The following is an 18,108-nucleotide window of genomic DNA, read 5'->3' as shown; positions in this document are numbered from 1 at the left end:
GGAAATAGAACCCGAGCGCCGAAGTCTGGTTATAAGTTACACAAATATTCAACTTAAACCGGTAACTTGTCCTTTTTTTAACCGGTAAAATGTTTCAAAAAAAGAATTCATATTCAAATGTTTCAAAAAAAGAATTCATATTCAAATGTTTCTAAATTTGATGACTGGTTAGTTATATAGTACTTGAAGTGTGATCACATTGTACATAGGCTCGATGAGACCAATGGCATGTCGTGTGCAAAAAAACCGCAAGATTATAAAACGCTCAACGACCTTGTATACACAGTGATGTTCTTCTCGGTAGTTAAGATTTTGAATTGGTAATGCAATATCTTTGTCCAAACGTATGTACATATGTACATGCTTTGAACTCATTATCATTCACAACGAGACGTTTGATATCATGGGGATTTCCAGTAGTCAAATCAAGCATACAGGCGTTTGAAAATTCAAGTTCACCCTTGCGACTTGTAAATTCAAGGGGGAATAACCTCTATGTTACGTAATTTGAAATGAACTACATTATGTAACATTGTGTTTATTATTTAAAATTAGCCTGTAGGAAACACGGCTATTTATATTATCTATTTATATGTCAAACAAAGCAAAATAAAAAAAAACAATAGATGAGAAATTGATAATATTTTTTAAAGATCATTCCGCTTGTAATAATTTATATAAAATTGTGGCCCACCCACACCCCAATTCCAATGCAATGACAAAAAGAGTATTTAGTCTAATGAGTGCAACTTCGAGAAAGGAGAGAAATGGTGTAAACAATTATTAAAAACGAGTTAAATTAATGATTAGGCAAAATTTTGATTAAAATTGTAATGATTTTAGAAATTTTTCATCGAGCAATAAAGGCGAACATATTTTGAAACAAGCTAAAAAGCTTGGAAATATACTTTTAGTAAAACTGTTATGATTGCATATTTTTTTTCATTCAAATAAAAATTTAATTCCTTTGATTGTATCTATTGCAGTGGTATCGCCCTAATGGTTTCCATGAGTTTCCGGAAATCCGTTGTTAAAAATCAAAAGTTTCCGGAAACCCGTTATTTAATCTAAAAATTCATATAATTTTTGTCAAAAATATTACAAATCTTGAAAATGTAATGAACTTTCATGTAATAGTGTCTTGGACGAAAAAAAAAAGTATTTAATATAAAATTTCGAAAGAGACTTTGTATGTACATATGTATGTAAGGTTTAAAGGTTTGGGTGGGAGCATCGAAAAAAAATCAAAGTTTGTATAACGACGATATCGATATCGTTGAATATTATTTTTTTTCGAATCAAATAAATTTAATAAAAAAACAAATGAATATTTATTATTAGATTGTTTTACAATGTTTAAGCTACTTATATTACAAATACCGAGCGAAGCCGGGTAAAACCACTAGTATTATATATTTACATGTATATTTTCAAAATAAATTAAATAGCAAACCCGTTGTTCCAAAATTGGGGTGACACCACTGATACAATAGATCAGTGGTGTCACCCCAATTTTGTATTGTATTTTAATAACTATGAGATCTATTGTATTGTATTTTAATAACTATGATTCCTGCGGATTATTACGCTACTATTTTTCACATGTTCTCTTATATACTATATTGGTATGTAGTACATACATATGTATTAAATACAGTTGCGGCTCGTGGATAAGATATCTGGGGGTACTACGGTTGATTAAAAATAAAAAAATGTTTATTTGGATTACGTTTTACTATTAACATCAAAATTATTAAAATTTAACATTATATGTATTTTTATTTCATTATAAAATTGATCCTTCTGTTTTTTTTCCTTGAAAAAAGGTCAATCACCTTTTGGTTAAATTTTTCATAGTTCATGATCATTTTTTTTTACTTTATCTATGTATACGTAGTTTTCTATTGACGGCATAGACAAAGCCGTCAATCTATTCAATCCGAGCCGTCAATCGTTTCTTATACATATTTATTTATTTATTTAACATATTAGTCACAGTGACAATACAGAGATCTCCAACGCGTCGCTGTGGCCGGTCATTCAGCAATAATAACATGATAACAGTAATAATAACTTATAATAATAACAATATTAACACAACATCATTAAAATCATAAAAAAAAAGAAAAAACATAGATAAAGTTATAACAATCATTAATATTTATAATAGGCAAAATCAACCACTGGTATTCCTCAACAACCACTCAACCAGATTAGTATATTTTATATTGAAGAGGTCAATTTCGCCAGAAATCCTGTTAAGCAGATATATCGCCCTAGATATAGGAGCCGTTGACAACATATTTGTGCGAGCCACAGGAGGAACATACAAATCACGATTTCTCAAGTCCCTGAATTTACAAGGTGCATTAAACCTAAATTCATTTAGAACCTGAGGATTGTGTATTATCCCATTCAACAGCTTAAAAAAGTGCCTTCCCAGTAACATATTCCGACGAGACTCCAATGAGTTGAAACCTAACGCCCCTAATAGGAATGCACTAGGATATAGCCAAGGATAATAACCATACTGTTTCAAATAAAGATATCTGAGAAACCGTTTTTGGATTCTCTCAATCTTCAATGAATGAGTTATATGGGTAGGATTCCATATAATAGAAGAAAATTCTAGAATACTACGTACTAAAGATTCATAAAGAATTTTAAGCACCAACGTACTCTGGAAAGGTTTGCTAACTCTTAGTAAGAATCCCAGCATTTTTGTTGCACGCAAACAAATATTGTCTATGTGTCGTTTAAATTGAAAATTATTCGAGAACAAGACCCCCAAATCACAATATTCATCCACAAACTTTAATTCAACACCACTTAGGCGATATGGATAAATCAAGCGATTTGAAGATCTTGTCACATTGAGAACACAGCATTTTTGAATGCTAAAAAATAATTTATTATCGACAGATCAACTTGACAGCGCATCTAAGTCCAATTGGAGAAGGGCTGTGTCACTATGAGACTTGACTGTCATAAAAAGCTTAAGGTCATCGGCGAATAAAAGATAGTCTGAATACTTGATTATTTTTGAGATGTCATTAATGTAAATTAAAAAGAATAATGTCCCTAAGTTGGACCCCTGAGGTACCCCAGAATATGAAATAAACTCATTTGAGGAATTAGGGTGAAAATAAACAAATTGCCTCCGATATTCTAAGTAATTTTGTATAAGTTGCATCAAGCCATTTGATAACCCAAAATTTCTTAACTTCACAAACAAAACATTATGGTCTACCATATCAAAGGCCTTCATGAAATCGGTATATACTACATCGACTTGGTTTCCCGCATCAACCGATTTGGTTACATAATTGGAAAAACATAATAAATTAGTAACTGTTGAACGAGAATTTCTAAATCCATGTTGTTGATCGATCAAATATGGTTCACAGTGATTGTAGATATACCGATGTAAAATTGCCTCGAGCACCTTGGCAGGAGCAGAAAGTAACGCAACCGGTCTATAATTTGTAATTGATAAAATGTCACCTTTTTTAAAAATGGGAACAATTTTTGTGATTTTCCAAAAATTCCCGAATTTAATGACAAATTGAAGATAAAGCATAGTAGTTGCGTTAAAGGAGCTTTGCAAGCTTTCAACACATACGCAGGAATGAGATCTGGACCAGCCGACAGTTTAGGTTTCAGTCTGTATTCTATATGTCTGTATTCTTTTTATTGACAAAAAACACCGTTCTAACTCAGCGGTTGTCATTGGAGTTGTCAGCAGAATTTGAATTAGCTTTGATATTTACTCAAGAACTTTACATAAATTGTTTGCAGAAATAAATTTTGACAATGTTAATAAATCATTAAAGCTATGAATTTCTTTCCTTGAGTAAAACACTTTTAATTCATTCTGAAGCTTTCCTTTATCTAGAATTGCATATGATTCAATGGTTAGTAGTAGATCTTCCTTTGGCATTTTATTTCTGTACTTTTAAAGCGAAAGCAGAAGGAATGAGAAAAAGTGACAGGTGTTGGTCGCGCGCATACGACGCAATACGAAATACTGTCGGGAGTGGCAGTACGAGACCAAGCTTCTGGCTGCGAGCGCCCTCCCCGCGCCCCTCCTTCGCCCACTCGAGCATATTCCATCGAAAACCGTACTGCACAAAATCATAAACGATGCCTCACTTTCTGATATTAGTACCGCGGTGTATGATCATTATTGGATGTATCGGTGTGCCGGCGAGCTTAATGCACGCTTAAATTGTATTGATATTTTCATATACATAATATACATAAATTTATGTACAATATTATAATATTACATTTTTCTCAATTTGCTTCGGGGGTGCTGGAGTTCCGCAGTGCGTATGGACGAGCCGCCACTGATTATATGTACATACATACTTATTTACATATATTATAATTTAAATAAAATGATGTAGTATTTTTTCTTAATTTCTTCCTTAACTTATTTTGATCTTTCGAAATAGTGAATGTCCCAATCTGTGATATCAGAAATCTGGCAACCCTGTATACAATGGTTCTATCATTGCCTTTATTTCGTACTTGGTTCAAATTGGGGATAGGCCTAATATTTGTAAAATCCATTACGCCAACTGTTTACATATTATTAATTACGTGTACATATCATGTATCGGTGGCCGTCACCGCATCGAAATCTTTATTCTTGTTCGTTTACCATGCATACATATGAAGAGCGGGTAGTATACATATATAACAGTGGCGTGCTGTAAAATTATGTCCCCTTTTGTCGTAAAGCCTTACTTAATGTGCGCGAGCAGGATACAAAAGGAACAGGCTGTTCCTCTTGTATCCTGCCCGTGCACATTAATTAAGGCAGTACGACAAAAATGATATATATATATATATATATATATTATATATATATATATATATATATATATATATATATATATATATATATATATATATATATATATATTTATATTTATATATATATATATATATATATATATATATATATATATATATATATATATATATATATATATATATATATATATATATATATATATATATATATATATATATATATATATATATATATATATATATATATATATATATATATATATATATATATATATATATATATATATATATATATATATATATATATATATATATATATATATATATATATATATATATAATATGGGTCTACCTCACGGGCCCGAATGTGAAACGCCCGAAAACGCAAATATCGGAAGGCAAAGATCGAAAATCGAAAGGTCTTAAGTCGAAAGATAAAAAAAGGGTGTATGGTGAACGGTACATACTCACTTAATTTGCGCGAGCAGGATACAACAGGAACAAGAGGAACAGGCTTTTCCTCCCGTATCCTGCGCGCGCACATTAATAATTTTTATTTTATTTATGATTTTTATTATTTTTTGTGTTTTTTTTTTATTTATGATTTTTATTATTTTTTTATGATGTTTTTTTTATATATTTTTTATGATTTTTATTATTTATATTATTATCACATTGACGCTTTGGGGCAACCTGTCAAGTCTCTGTGGTATTGATTTTTTTTAAATAAAATAAAATAAAATTTATGATCTTTGCCTTCCGATATTTGCTTTCCGATCTTTCGACTTTCGATGCACTGAACCAGACCCATCATGTACATATGTATTCATAAAATAAAAATATTGAAAGAAAAAGATGTTTTATTAAAAGTTAATGATTTTCATCCGCTCACTACATACATATATGTACATATACATACATACGCATATGAGTTTTATTATGACTATTTCATATAAATATTATAAATACTCTGCATGCATTTGACATTATATAAAATATATATATATGATTATCAAGGTCGACTTTGCATACGGGTTATGGCCAATGGTCAGTCAAATACGGCGGGTTTCCATATTCGGATTTCCATTGACCGACGGATTGAGTTTGGGATAGAATTACGCACCGTAAACGAACGAGTGACCAGTGTGCAGCTCTCGAATGTGTTATATCATTGTTTAGTATTGCATAATCGTGAATTATTACTAAGCAATCAACGACGAATGCACGCGGTTTTGGTTTGTAATTGCCACCATTCGCGTTTATTTGACAGTTGGTATTTGGCTCAAAGTCATTCTTTGTTATCCTTTGATATGCACTTACTTTTATTGTTTTTGATTTTGAATTAAATTCTGATACTTATATTATGTATATCGAAGTATTTAAATTATTTAATTCATACAACTGGATTTATTCCAAAATAAAGCACGAAATAGCAAGGCAGTCGTGGCCGAGCGGTTAAGGCGTCTGACTAGAAATCAGATTCCCTCTGGGAGCGTAGGTTCGAATCCTACCGACTGCGAATTTGTTTTTTTTTTGCATCTTATTTTTATTTTTATTTCTGTTTACAGATCATCCTTCAAATATATCACAAGTGAAAAGCTTACTTTTAGATAAATATTTCGATTTGATACCGGCATTCAGTGCAGAAGGAATCAATGGAATAAGTAGCGAATGTCGTCTCCAAACTGACATCTATACACAAGAATTAAAATCTCTACAATTATGGGCACTAAAAAGTGAGTATTTTTTTTTTTTTACTAACCTCTACTTTCACTTACGATACTAGTAAAAAAAAAATTTGGCTATGTAGGGTTTTCACGCGTCCCGATTACTCGGGATTGTCATCAGTTTTAATTCTCGTGTCCCGGTGTCCCGAACAAACCTCTCGGGACGCCCAAATGTCCCGGTTTACCAATTTTTAAATTCCTAGATAAGTTTTTAACTCTGAATTAACATAAACTATAAACATTTTTTCCAAACAGTCTGGTAAAAACTACATCAATATTCAACAATGAACTATTTGTCTCTGGCTTATACTTTCTGGAGAATTATGTGTAGAAGGGAGACAAAAAATGTGTATTAGGCATCAATCAATTTATCTTGAATCGATAATTTTCTCATACTCAGAATTATTCATCGCACGCAGACGCGGAATAAATACCGCCAGAACAGAAAGACTAAAAGATTTCTGTGATTTTGCTAATATTGAATATAAAAATCTACTCTCACATTCAAAAACTAGATGGCTATCACTATTACCTGCAATAGAACGCACTATAAAGCTTTTTTTTTAGCTGAAGAAAAAGCACCAAAAACCCTATTAGATTTTTTCACTAATCCTCTCAGTGAAGTCTATCTTAGACTCGTTCGTAAATACTCCCTACCTCACTTTTTTCCATGTTCGTCTCTATCCAGTTTAGTTTAGAAACCCTGCATAAGATAAAGTTTGAATAGCTAAAAATATATTTGAAAAAAAAATTGCTGCCCGGTTTAGAAACCCTGCTTAAAAATAAAATTTTGCGGCCTTAGTTGAGAAACCCTGCTTGCGTAATATTTCAAGGCTCAAAGAGTACCAAATAAATTTATTCGCATTTATGAAATTATAATGAATATATGACCGACAATTTCAATACAGTAATTATTTTCGAAAACGCATTTGAAACTTATTGAAAAAATTGATTTTGCGCTGAATAGTCCATGCGCTGAATTATCATCCGCCGAGTTGTTATTGCGCTGAGTTGTCTGCGCCGAAAGGTCGGCGCTAAGTTGGATTGCGCTGAGATGTCGTGCCACCAAAAAAAATATATACCCTTGTAAATATGTACGATAGAGACGAACATGGAAAAAAGCGAACAAGAAATATACGCACACGGAATAAAAGCGGACATTCATAATATTTCCAACGCAAATTGACATTTACAATTTAATTTAATTGAATGCCCGAGGTTAAATAACATAAATAGTTGTGAGTGGAATATTTAATTGGAAAGAGTTAGTGCGACATCTGTGGCCGCTTCTACTTAAGCAGAAATTAAATTTAATTTTAAACAAAAGTCTGAATCTCATTTTGCGTTCGAAATTCTGTCAATCGAAAACGGAATAAAAACTTTAATTCATTAGGCATATAAAAAAAAATAAATTGCATTTACAAGGCTTTTTTCATGATAAAATATTATTTATATTGAAATAAAAAAAATTTTTTGGCATTTTTTTTTTAAATATAGTATTTTTAACGAATTAAGTAATGTTTATTTGCTCAATACATATAAAATGTAATGAAAAATGGAAAAAAAGTGCAAAAACAGAGACGACGAGGATGGGATTCGAACCCACGCGTGCAGAGCACATTGGATTAGCAGTCCAACGCCTTAACCACTCGGCCACCTCGTCGATGAAGATGCGCCTCAAATTAATGCTTAAATTCATACACCTTAATATTGATAATGCTAAAAAATATAAATAAAAACACAACTGAGCAAATGTTTCAATGAAATAACTGCGTAATATGGAGTCTGGTTTACAATTCAAGTATGTGTAGTTTGGCAGTCGTGAATTATGTCAACGTTTGTTACCAAAATGAAGAAGCTCGTAGAGAAATTGGACGTGTTTTCTATAATGAACTGCTTGCGCGAACGTACATATGACGTTTGTACTGATTTTTTTGTTCATAGCGAGAAAATATTGGAAATTTATATTTATTCCAATAACTATGTATTTGTGTAAACTTAAATATATATTTTACAATGAAATAAATAAAAAAAATATTAAAAAAAAAGGAACGCTGAGGACAGGATTCGAACCTGCGCGGGTAGAACCCATTGGATTTCAAGTCCAACTCCTTAACCACTCGGACACCTCAGCTAGGTTACTTCGTCTCATTATTTCAATATATAGAGTACCAAAATTCAAAATTATTGTTTGATTCAAAATGATTGCCTCATTTGAACTAAACATATCAGTTTTAAACACGGACTCGGACCGAAAACCGAATTATCCGTTATTTTTTTGGCACAACGAAAACCAAAACCGAACCGATATTTTTTTCGTTTCGGTAAAATTAAAATATATACTTGGAGAATGATAGGATTAATGGACAAACATACAGGAATGTATGTACAGTGTATTCTCGATTATCCGTGCTTGAAAAATATTAATTATTATTATTTTTTCTTATATAATGATAATGAAACACACCGATTGATTGCGACCGTATGTAAACATGCGTGTTATTTGAAACAAATTATGTCACACAGAAATGTTTTTCGTTCCCTTTTTAAATGTGTTTTACTATAGCGTCAATTCTTTCAGTCGCTTTTGAGCATCGAAGAAGTAACAAGTGCGTGTATTCAGAGCTGATTTTTTCGAACATACGTATGTTTAATTATTATCACTTACTTTGGGGGTGAAACATTGATGTATAATACACATAGATGGGCTCTGACGTGTGATTTTGGTCGGAGATCTTGTCTTCACTAACTGAGGGGTGCTGGGGGTTTAACTAGCGGGGAAGTTGGGAAAAAAAATGTTTTTTTTCCCTACGACGCAGCGGTACCTACCTACCTACTAAGAGAGACTGTGCATGCGCCATGTATTTTGCATGCGCCAAAAGGTTATAAAGGTTAAGAGACCAGTATAACACGTGAGGGCGGATCTAATGTATTATACATCAATGGGGTGAAATTATTTTCATTGCTATTAACTCGAAAATATTTCAAATTTACATACCTGTTAGTGTTAGCGTACGGACTTAGTGCCCGCAGCTTTTTGCGGAGCTTTCCTGCTGTTCGGTAAAATATTCGGTTTGTTTAGATTTACGTAATTACATACATATATGTATATTTTTCTATAATAAATGTGATCGAGCTTATCAACTGTGAATAGCTAAAAATTATTATTCCATTGCTACAAACCGACGTTGAAGAGGACATTGAAGAGATTTCGAACCCATCATTTGCCTATTGTCCTAGGGTTTTACGCAAAGAAAAAATACATTCAATAGCCTCTAATATGAGGGTAGTAAAATTTTTTAACCCATTTGTCTTTTTACATATTTTCGTCCATTTGTGTAGACAATTCATCTGTCAATCATAGAACTAATTTCAAATATATTATTGTTTTGCTATCTCTATTCAACGCGCGTGATTTTTTTTACATTTACATTTTAATTGCCTTTTACATCAATCGTGTGTCTTTTACATGTCAAAATTATATTTTTGTATGCAACCCTTACGCATAATAGTTAGTTGTAAATGATGCAATATTAATGTGAAACATAAAGGAGGTACAATGTAAAAATAATGTTAGCTAGGGACTAAGGAACCCGTTGCCCAAAAAAAAAAAAAAATACATCTATTAGAACAGATTCGAATTAAACAAAGAGAAATGCATTGGCTAATAGGAAGACACTCCAAATTAGACCTACAATGCAAAAAACTGATATACCAGGCAATCGTGAAGCCAATATGGACATATGGCATACAACTGTGGGGATGCAGTAAGCCATCCAATATCGAAAAAATGCAAAGATGTCAAAACCAGTTTTTGAGGATTATCACCGATGCATATCGCTTCGTCACAAATGAAGAGATCCACAAGGACCTTAAAATCAAAAAAGTAAAAGAAGTCATCCGAGAATGCGCCGGGAGGCACGAGTTGAGACTGCACCGTCACCCTAACATAGAAGCGTTGCAGCTATTGGACACAACTCACCAGCAGAGGCGTTTAAAGCGAAAAAAGCCTCACGAATTGGTGTTCTGAATGTGAGAGATTCAGAAGCCCAATTCACAATTTTGGGGACGGAGTGATGATTCCGTAGTGCCCGTACATGATCTGAAGAGCAACGATATCGCTGGTGATGATTTATCGGGAATCGATAAGATGGCACAAAAAAAAAAAAAAAAAAAAAAAAAAAAAAAAAAAATCTATTAGATAAAAAAGTGTACTGGTTTTATCTGACGTGAAGATAAAACCAGTACTTACATATATACCAGGATAGATACTCAAAAAACCTGTACTGTACTGGTAAAAAAAAGTACGAACGGTCACCTTAGATTTAAGTCTCTTTCAAACAAGTAGTTTTTTTTTAATATAAACGATTCATTATTCTCGTGGTTTTTCTGTTAATGCTTATCGTGTCTAATTTAACAAGATGATTCAGCTGAATAATTTTCAAATCAATTTTTTTTTAAATTAAAAATTGTATGTATATTTGAATAGGAGAAAAATAAACAAACAAATATTCATCATTATATAGTATAAATGATGGACAGTAAATGAAAAGTAGTACTATTTTTTGCTTCCAGTGTACGATTCTACCGCCAAAATACCGACGTCAATATTGAATGGTAACGTCAATCAATATGGAGATTTTGATCAATGCTTGAAAATTAAACGCAATATCAATTCCAATAAAAATGCTAAGCAAATAAATGGAAAATATTGCCTAACGTCTTTTCAGATTAATATCATTTCTGCAATGTCCGAAGAAATGAAAGTCTTTTATGACTTAATACACTCCCATCATATATTCAGAAGTCAATTGGACGATGTAAGTTATTAAAGGTTATACTTTTTTATATGAGAACGAAAATTATAATGTTATCAAACGAATGAATTGCTTTATTGGATAAATTTCAGCCAGGTCATCGAGTTCCTCGTTTCTCGTCGATGTCGTGGGGCATGTGTGTTCCCGGCGCTTGTTCTTCCGTCGATATTGAGAAGATAGCAAGTGGAATGTTGAACCGATTCGTCGACACTGACAAGATTAGTGTTAGTGTGTCGGTAGATCCTGAATTGTGTCAGGTGGAGCGTGGATCGTTTGAATCTAATGGCTCGATCGTAGTCGGGTATGTTTGAATCTTGATGAAAATGTTTTTAACTTGATTTTTGGTAAAATAATAATGTTTTGCATTCTATGTATGTATGCACAGAATGCTGTTTTTTTTCATGATCGGATTGGTCACATATGCAACGGTGTGTGACATGAAAGCCGAAAACAATGCTAGTAAGTTTCATTTCATTTTGTGTATTATTGATTGTTTGAAACTTTTATACATATTATATATGCGCATATGTTACAGACCGAGTGAACATTTAATTCATTCATGACCATACTTATTTGTTCATACACCAACTAATCTGGCCTGTTATATTGTACACAAAATAACAAATTGACAAACGCACTATGTAGTTTTTTCATGCACAAATTATCGGGCATAAGTTTAAGTATTCTCAATCGTTTGCCCCATCCTCTATGTATATTTGTATACTTACCCTGGGTTGTAATTTTTTTTTAATATTAGCACAACAGGAATTATAGCAACGTTATAATGTGGTTTCCATAGGATTTCATCTTTGAATACTTGGCGTTTTGACATCTCAATAGTTTTGACAGCTTAAAGTTTCATATGACACCTGATGAATCTATTTGAAGATAGCTGTTGACTGTTTACTTAAACTTAAGCCAATAGTTCGTGTATGAACAAACTAGTACGTTCGTGAGTGAACACTTCGACTGTAACTTACATAATATATGTAGATAGTTTGATGCAAATATACAAGGATATGACAATAACTACATACCTGACACCCTGGCAGTGCCGGCTTTACACCCGATGGCGCCCTCGGACAACTTTTCTAAACACCCTTAGAAAGAACTTTCGCCTTTGGCGCTCTAATCTAAAATTTTGAATGGCTTTTGGCGCTCTAATTTTAAATTTTAAATCACCTTTGGGGCATCGTTGGGCGCCCCAAAGGTGATTTTTTAGCGTGACAAACTTATTTGGCGCCCTTGGGCGCCGCCCGACTTAGCCCCCCCCCCCTAAAACCGGCACTGCACCCTGGATTATATCTTGTAAACTGATTATTTCGCATATTATTACGATTGCGCACACGACAATCGTTATAACATTGTATGTTAATATGGTAGTTCGCGTGGGTAGCTCTCGATGGCTGGAATTTTCAGGTGTCAGATGTTCTGTGATCAAGATTTTAGTGACGTGTGCGGAATAATCACCGAATCGTATATCTGTAATGTGGTTGACCGTGAAAAAGCCGAAAATATTCGTTTATCATGCATACATATGAAAAACGGTTAGTATATACATATATCAATGACGTGCGGTAAAAGTCTCTCTCCCCCCGTCGTACATCCTCACTTAATTTGCGCGAGCAGGATACAACAGGAACAAGAGGAACAGGCTTTTCCTCCCGTATCCTGCGCGCGCACACTAAACAAGGCTGTATGACAAAAAGAGAGATAATTGCCGCATGCCACTGATATATATTATATATACATAGTACCGTTTACCATGCACCCTTTTTTTTTGATCTTTCGACTTAAGATCTTTCGATTTTCGATCTTTGCCTTCCGATATTTGCTTTTTGGACCTTTTCACTTTCGGTCCCGTGAGGTAGACCCATGTAATGTCGCTATGGCTTAATTTTAGTAAATAAATAAATAAATAATATATTCTGGAAGTATTATAGTAAGGAAAAATAAATAATATATTGTACCACAATTTATACCAATTAAAAACTAAAGTAAAAGTTTATTCTTGTATATAAAATAATTTAATATCGTCCTATTTGGAGTCACAATTTTATCAGCAAAGAACCATAACAAAGACATCAATCGCAGTTTGAGTTTGAGTATTGAGTAATTGTTGTCAATGATGATTGATTTTCATTTTAAACTGAAATCTTTATAATGCAAATATAACTTAGTATGTAACTAACATAATTATCCATGTATATTTGCTTTTTAAAATTATTTTGTAATAAAAAAGCGGGATTGATCGTCACCTAAAGGATTTAAAAATAATATTATGTTTTTCAGATGAAATAGTCATGAGTTTTTCATTGAAGAACACCATGAAAACAATATTTTCATTGGAAAGGTCTAATGATGACATTAAAGCTGTGCACGGAATTAGATTTTTGAACTCGTTGATGCTTTTGTTTTCACACAATTCGATGGCTATATTTTTCTATCCGTACTTAAACAGGACTGAAATGGCAGAAGTAATATTTTATTTAATTTTATGTCAATGTCTCGATATGATTTCTCTATCATTTATTACGTTTGCATTTAGAACAAAATTTATGTTTAGAGTTTAGGAACACCGTTCAGTGTTACGGGACGAGCCGCCAGCTTATATACGGATCCTTTTATCATGTTCAGTGGATTGCTTACTTATTATTCAATCGTCGGCCGCATTGAACACAATAAAACTGTTAATATTGCAAAGGAATATATCGGAAGACTTTTTAGGTTAGATTTTATTTTCCATATAAGTAATTTAATTATTATTAAATAAATGAAAACTTAAATTTTTTCCATATTTAAAAATGACTAACATTGAATATATTTCAGGCTGATACCAACACTGAGTGCTTTAATACTATTTTGCACCTGGATTTTGCCCGAATTAGGTTCCGGACCACAATTTCCGCTCGTAGTAGATCACCATGCTGATATTTGCAAGAAATATTGGTGGAGAAATTATTTTTTCATACACAACTATTTTGGATTTGAAAATATGGTACATTTTAACACACATTAAGTTGTAATACACATATAAAACTTCATATTATTATAATTTCACAACTTTTCAGTGTCTGACACATACTCATCACATCGGAATAGATACCCAACTGTTCATCATTGGTGTCCCTATAGTGATATTGATGGGACTTCAAAAGAAATATGCAAATAGAATACTTTATATATTGATTGCTTTAGCAACACTATCGACGATTGCTAGGTTTTACGTTTCTTACACTATGAATATGGCCAATTTCGTTTACTTTGGAGCGACGTAAGTTCCATTGCAAGACATTGCAGATTGTAAATTCAAGTAAATAAATGATTTCGATCTTTGTGATGTATTTTAGTGTACAACAACTATTCAAAACTGCAAATCGTATGTACATCTTACCTGCACACCGATTTACAGTCTACGTAATGGGAATATTGCTCGCCAAAGTATTGAGATATACACCTACTAAAAGATTAACACAGGTAAGTTTCTTAAGTAAATACATATGTATGATTCATTTTATATATGTACATATATGTTTTTAGAATCAACTGTTCATCGGTTGGACAATTGCGACTGCTTTATTCTGTGCTGCCTTTTTCGGTCCGATTAGTATGAGCTGTATCGGATATAAGTATAGCTCTTTCCATAATGCCATTTTTGCAGCTTTTGCGCCCATAGCTTGGTGCTATTCGTTTGCATGGATCGTTTATACTACCCACCATGGATACAATAGTGATACATATAATCTTATAAGTCTATATTCTTATTTTATGAATTTATTAATAAACGGTAATTCGTTTTAGGTTTATTAGGCGATGTGTTTTCATGGCGGGGTTTCTTGGTGTGGACTCGTTTGAGTTATGCTGTGTATTTGACGCAATTCCCAGTGTATTTTTTCAATATTGGTATAACGAGAACACCGCAGTATTATGATTTCTACGGAGCATTGGTAATAATATTAATACATTTTGTATATGTGAAATTTTGCACAATGAATAAAATGAATTTATTTATGTTTCAGTTCAATATGAAGGAATTTGCTTGTATTATATTTTTGTCGATAGTTTTAACTGTGATATTTGATTTACCGTTTCAAAATATTAAAAATATAATTTTCAACAATAAGAAGAAGCTCCAAGAGAACAGTAAAATAAAAAAAATCGATTGATTGGTTTTTAGATAGTATTTTTAGTCTTAAGTAAGATAATTATAATTAATTTAGGCATACGATAGTCGATTCAATTTTTTTTAGTATAGACGTTAATTTCTGGAGAATTAGCGACACCCATTGGATAATTTTATCATTGCTGCTAATAATTTTAAATCTTTTAATCAAAATATTTTGGATTTCGTATGCTAAAATCTTGCAGTTGTTGAAAAAGGGTAATGTTTCCATTTTTCTAGATACGATATAGGTGACGGATCTATGTATAACGATGAGTGTTTGCTCAAATCATTATTAATTTTCTGTTCACAAGTACAATATGTTCCTCATTTGAAATTAGTATTAAGTATGTAGTTTTAAGTGTGCTAAAATCCTAACCATCAATATTTAAATTTAAGATTAATTTACTTCATTTGATTTCATCGTGTATGTTAAGATGGAAATCTAAATTACAAGGATTGAAAGCCGGTACATAATGTTTTAAAAGATACATTTAAGTAATGTAAATATTTCATCTCATCCTATACATATATAAAACAAAGCCAGTTGTGTATGTGTGTGTGTAATTTATTTCTGATTGGCTATCGTTAAATATGCATTTTTTTACAAACCTCCTTTACGTTTCACTTACTTTCACTTACAATTCAGGAAAAAATTTGCCTCTTATCCGATCGTTTTCATTCTTTGTCATGTTGCTCATTTTGGTCATCAATATAAGTAAATGGATCCTCCGCCATTACGATAGACATAAAATATCGTTTAAGACGCGTTTGAAGTTTGCAAATTTTAAATCTGGGTGACGTCTTTGTAGTGTTTAGTTTTATACATAGATGGGGGTAGTAATTATTCAAATAAATTTAATACATAAGGAAACAAATGAATGTTAAGAATACCGAGCAAAGGCAGGTGGAACTACTAGTATATAATAAAAGCCATATATTTTTAATCATTCCTTTATTTATTTGCAATATATATCATGTATATATAATATATATGTTTTATAATATTTCTTCACTTAGCAATAATAGTCTATATACATATTACGATGGGTTCAAGAGTCGGCTTCGATGCAGTAAAATTGTCCATCATTTGAACATTGTTATAAATGTGTTGACAGTTGTTTAAATATCACGAAATATGCCATTCGAAGATTTTGACACCGCACTCTTTCCCCTCATCGACTTAGTTTAGCTACAAAAAAAAAAAAAGAAAAACGAGATGCTCATATTTTTTTTTATTTTTTCGTCTTCATCTAACAGTCTGACTACTAATTGACATGAGTGCGAGCAACATTTAACTCATCGTTACATTACATACATATTTATTAATTTATTTACTCAACAAAATTACACATTATTTTTACTTTTTGCTCAACATACAGCTGTCAAATAATGATTATACAATAAAAGACGACGAAAATTTTCAAATATATTCTCGTGATGTATTAAACAATGACTAAACAACTCAACGTAATCCAATAATCAAAACATCATCGCAAGTGCACATAATATATATGTATTTTATTTTTATTCAACTAGCAAGCAATTCTGCAGACAAATTAAGACAATACCATATTAATATAGTACGAATAGAGATTACTTGAATTTTTCTTCGAATATGAACGAGACATGCATAAGTCACCTTAACTTATGCAGACCGTATGTGTATACTACATAGTTTTCTGAAAAAGATCAACTTTTTATATATATATATAATTCGCCCGTCTGAGCAACACTGGGCAAACTCGGCTATTGTATATCAAATGTTTGATTTCCAATTACATTTCAAAGAAATAATAAAAATAAATAAAAAAATGTGTATGCTTTTGTTTTTGCTTTAATACATTTTTGCAAAAATGTTTATGCTTTTATTATGGAAATGAGAATTACAAAGGGAGATATGATCCTTCTGCAGAAATCGGCAATACATATATATTATATTTGTCTGCAGAATTAGTTACAATGGTGGTGGACAGTGGCGCCGTTCGCGGACAAAGATGCGAAACTTCATCGGTAGTAGTATACAACGACCGGCGCCCCGCTATCACATTTAAAAATTGACAATATCTAAATATTAGCATGCGTTTCTTTTTTTTTTTTAATACAAATAACTAGTACAAATTGCAAATGCGTCAACAACATTTATTAATAAACATCGAGTTCACCGGCAACACCACATCGCTATATGTAGATATTTTTAAAACAAACATTTATAATATATATATTTTAGTATACGAATATACACAATTAGTTGTATGGCTACAGCATTCACACACACTTGCATGTGAGTATGTATGCAGAAAGCTTTTCTGTGTGCTCTTTAAAATTATGTCGCAGCAGCGGGCGTGTTATGTGCCTCAAAACGTTGATTAAGGGCGAAAACACATTCAAATGAGCAGCACGGCATGTCTACATGGCTTCCAGTCAAGAAAGGCCGTTCCCAATTCATTGTTAATTAGTACAATCTTATTATTTCGACAAGTTTCTCCTACATTTCTTCAAATATGGGATTAGCCCATATCAATACAAAGACAAAATATCACCGAAAACACTCCAGGGGGTTATTTTTGGGACTGCGAGG

At 32.2% G+C, this 18,108-nt stretch overlaps 1 protein-coding gene and 3 non-coding genes across 5 annotated transcripts; 2 read left to right on the top strand and 2 right to left on the bottom strand.

Moving 5' to 3' along the window:
- The first annotated feature begins 5,906 nt into the window (after positions 1–5,906).
- Positions 5,907–16,470, top strand: drd (drop dead). 2 transcript variants are annotated; one of them, XM_077432162.1, is made up of 13 exons: positions 5,907–6,056; positions 6,390–6,557; positions 11,124–11,368; positions 11,458–11,666; positions 11,751–11,824; positions 13,658–13,842; positions 13,932–14,092; positions 14,195–14,363; positions 14,437–14,639; positions 14,716–14,842; positions 14,906–15,095; positions 15,167–15,312; positions 15,385–16,470. In XM_077432162.1, coding segments are annotated over exons 2-13 (1,857 nt in total). In that variant the 5' UTR covers positions 5,907–6,056; positions 6,390–6,556; the 3' UTR covers positions 15,532–16,470. The 2 variants fall into 2 exon arrangements, with proteins under 2 accessions (XP_077288288.1, XP_077288289.1); XM_077432163.1 differs by lacking the exons at positions 5,907–6,056; positions 6,390–6,557 and adding an exon at positions 9,128–9,192 and having other exon boundaries at positions 11,124–11,165; positions 11,279–11,368.
- TRNAS-AGA (transfer RNA serine (anticodon AGA)) lies at positions 6,259–6,340 on the top strand. Its single transcript has one exon. It is a non-coding gene; the product is annotated as a tRNA-Ser (tRNA).
- On the bottom strand, positions 8,130–8,211 carry TRNAS-GCU (transfer RNA serine (anticodon GCU)). The gene has a single exon. It is a non-coding gene; the product is annotated as a tRNA-Ser (tRNA).
- On the bottom strand, positions 8,601–8,682 carry TRNAS-UGA (transfer RNA serine (anticodon UGA)). The gene has a single exon. It is a non-coding gene; the product is annotated as a tRNA-Ser (tRNA).
- Positions 16,471–18,108: the final 1,638 nt, after the last annotated feature.

This window comes from Arctopsyche grandis, chromosome 6 (assembly GCF_051622035.1).
Source record: "Arctopsyche grandis isolate Sample6627 chromosome 6, ASM5162203v2, whole genome shotgun sequence".
Taxonomy (NCBI): Eukaryota; Metazoa; Arthropoda; class Insecta; order Trichoptera; family Hydropsychidae; genus Arctopsyche; species Arctopsyche grandis.
This window is presented reverse-complemented; position numbering and strand designations above follow the sequence as displayed.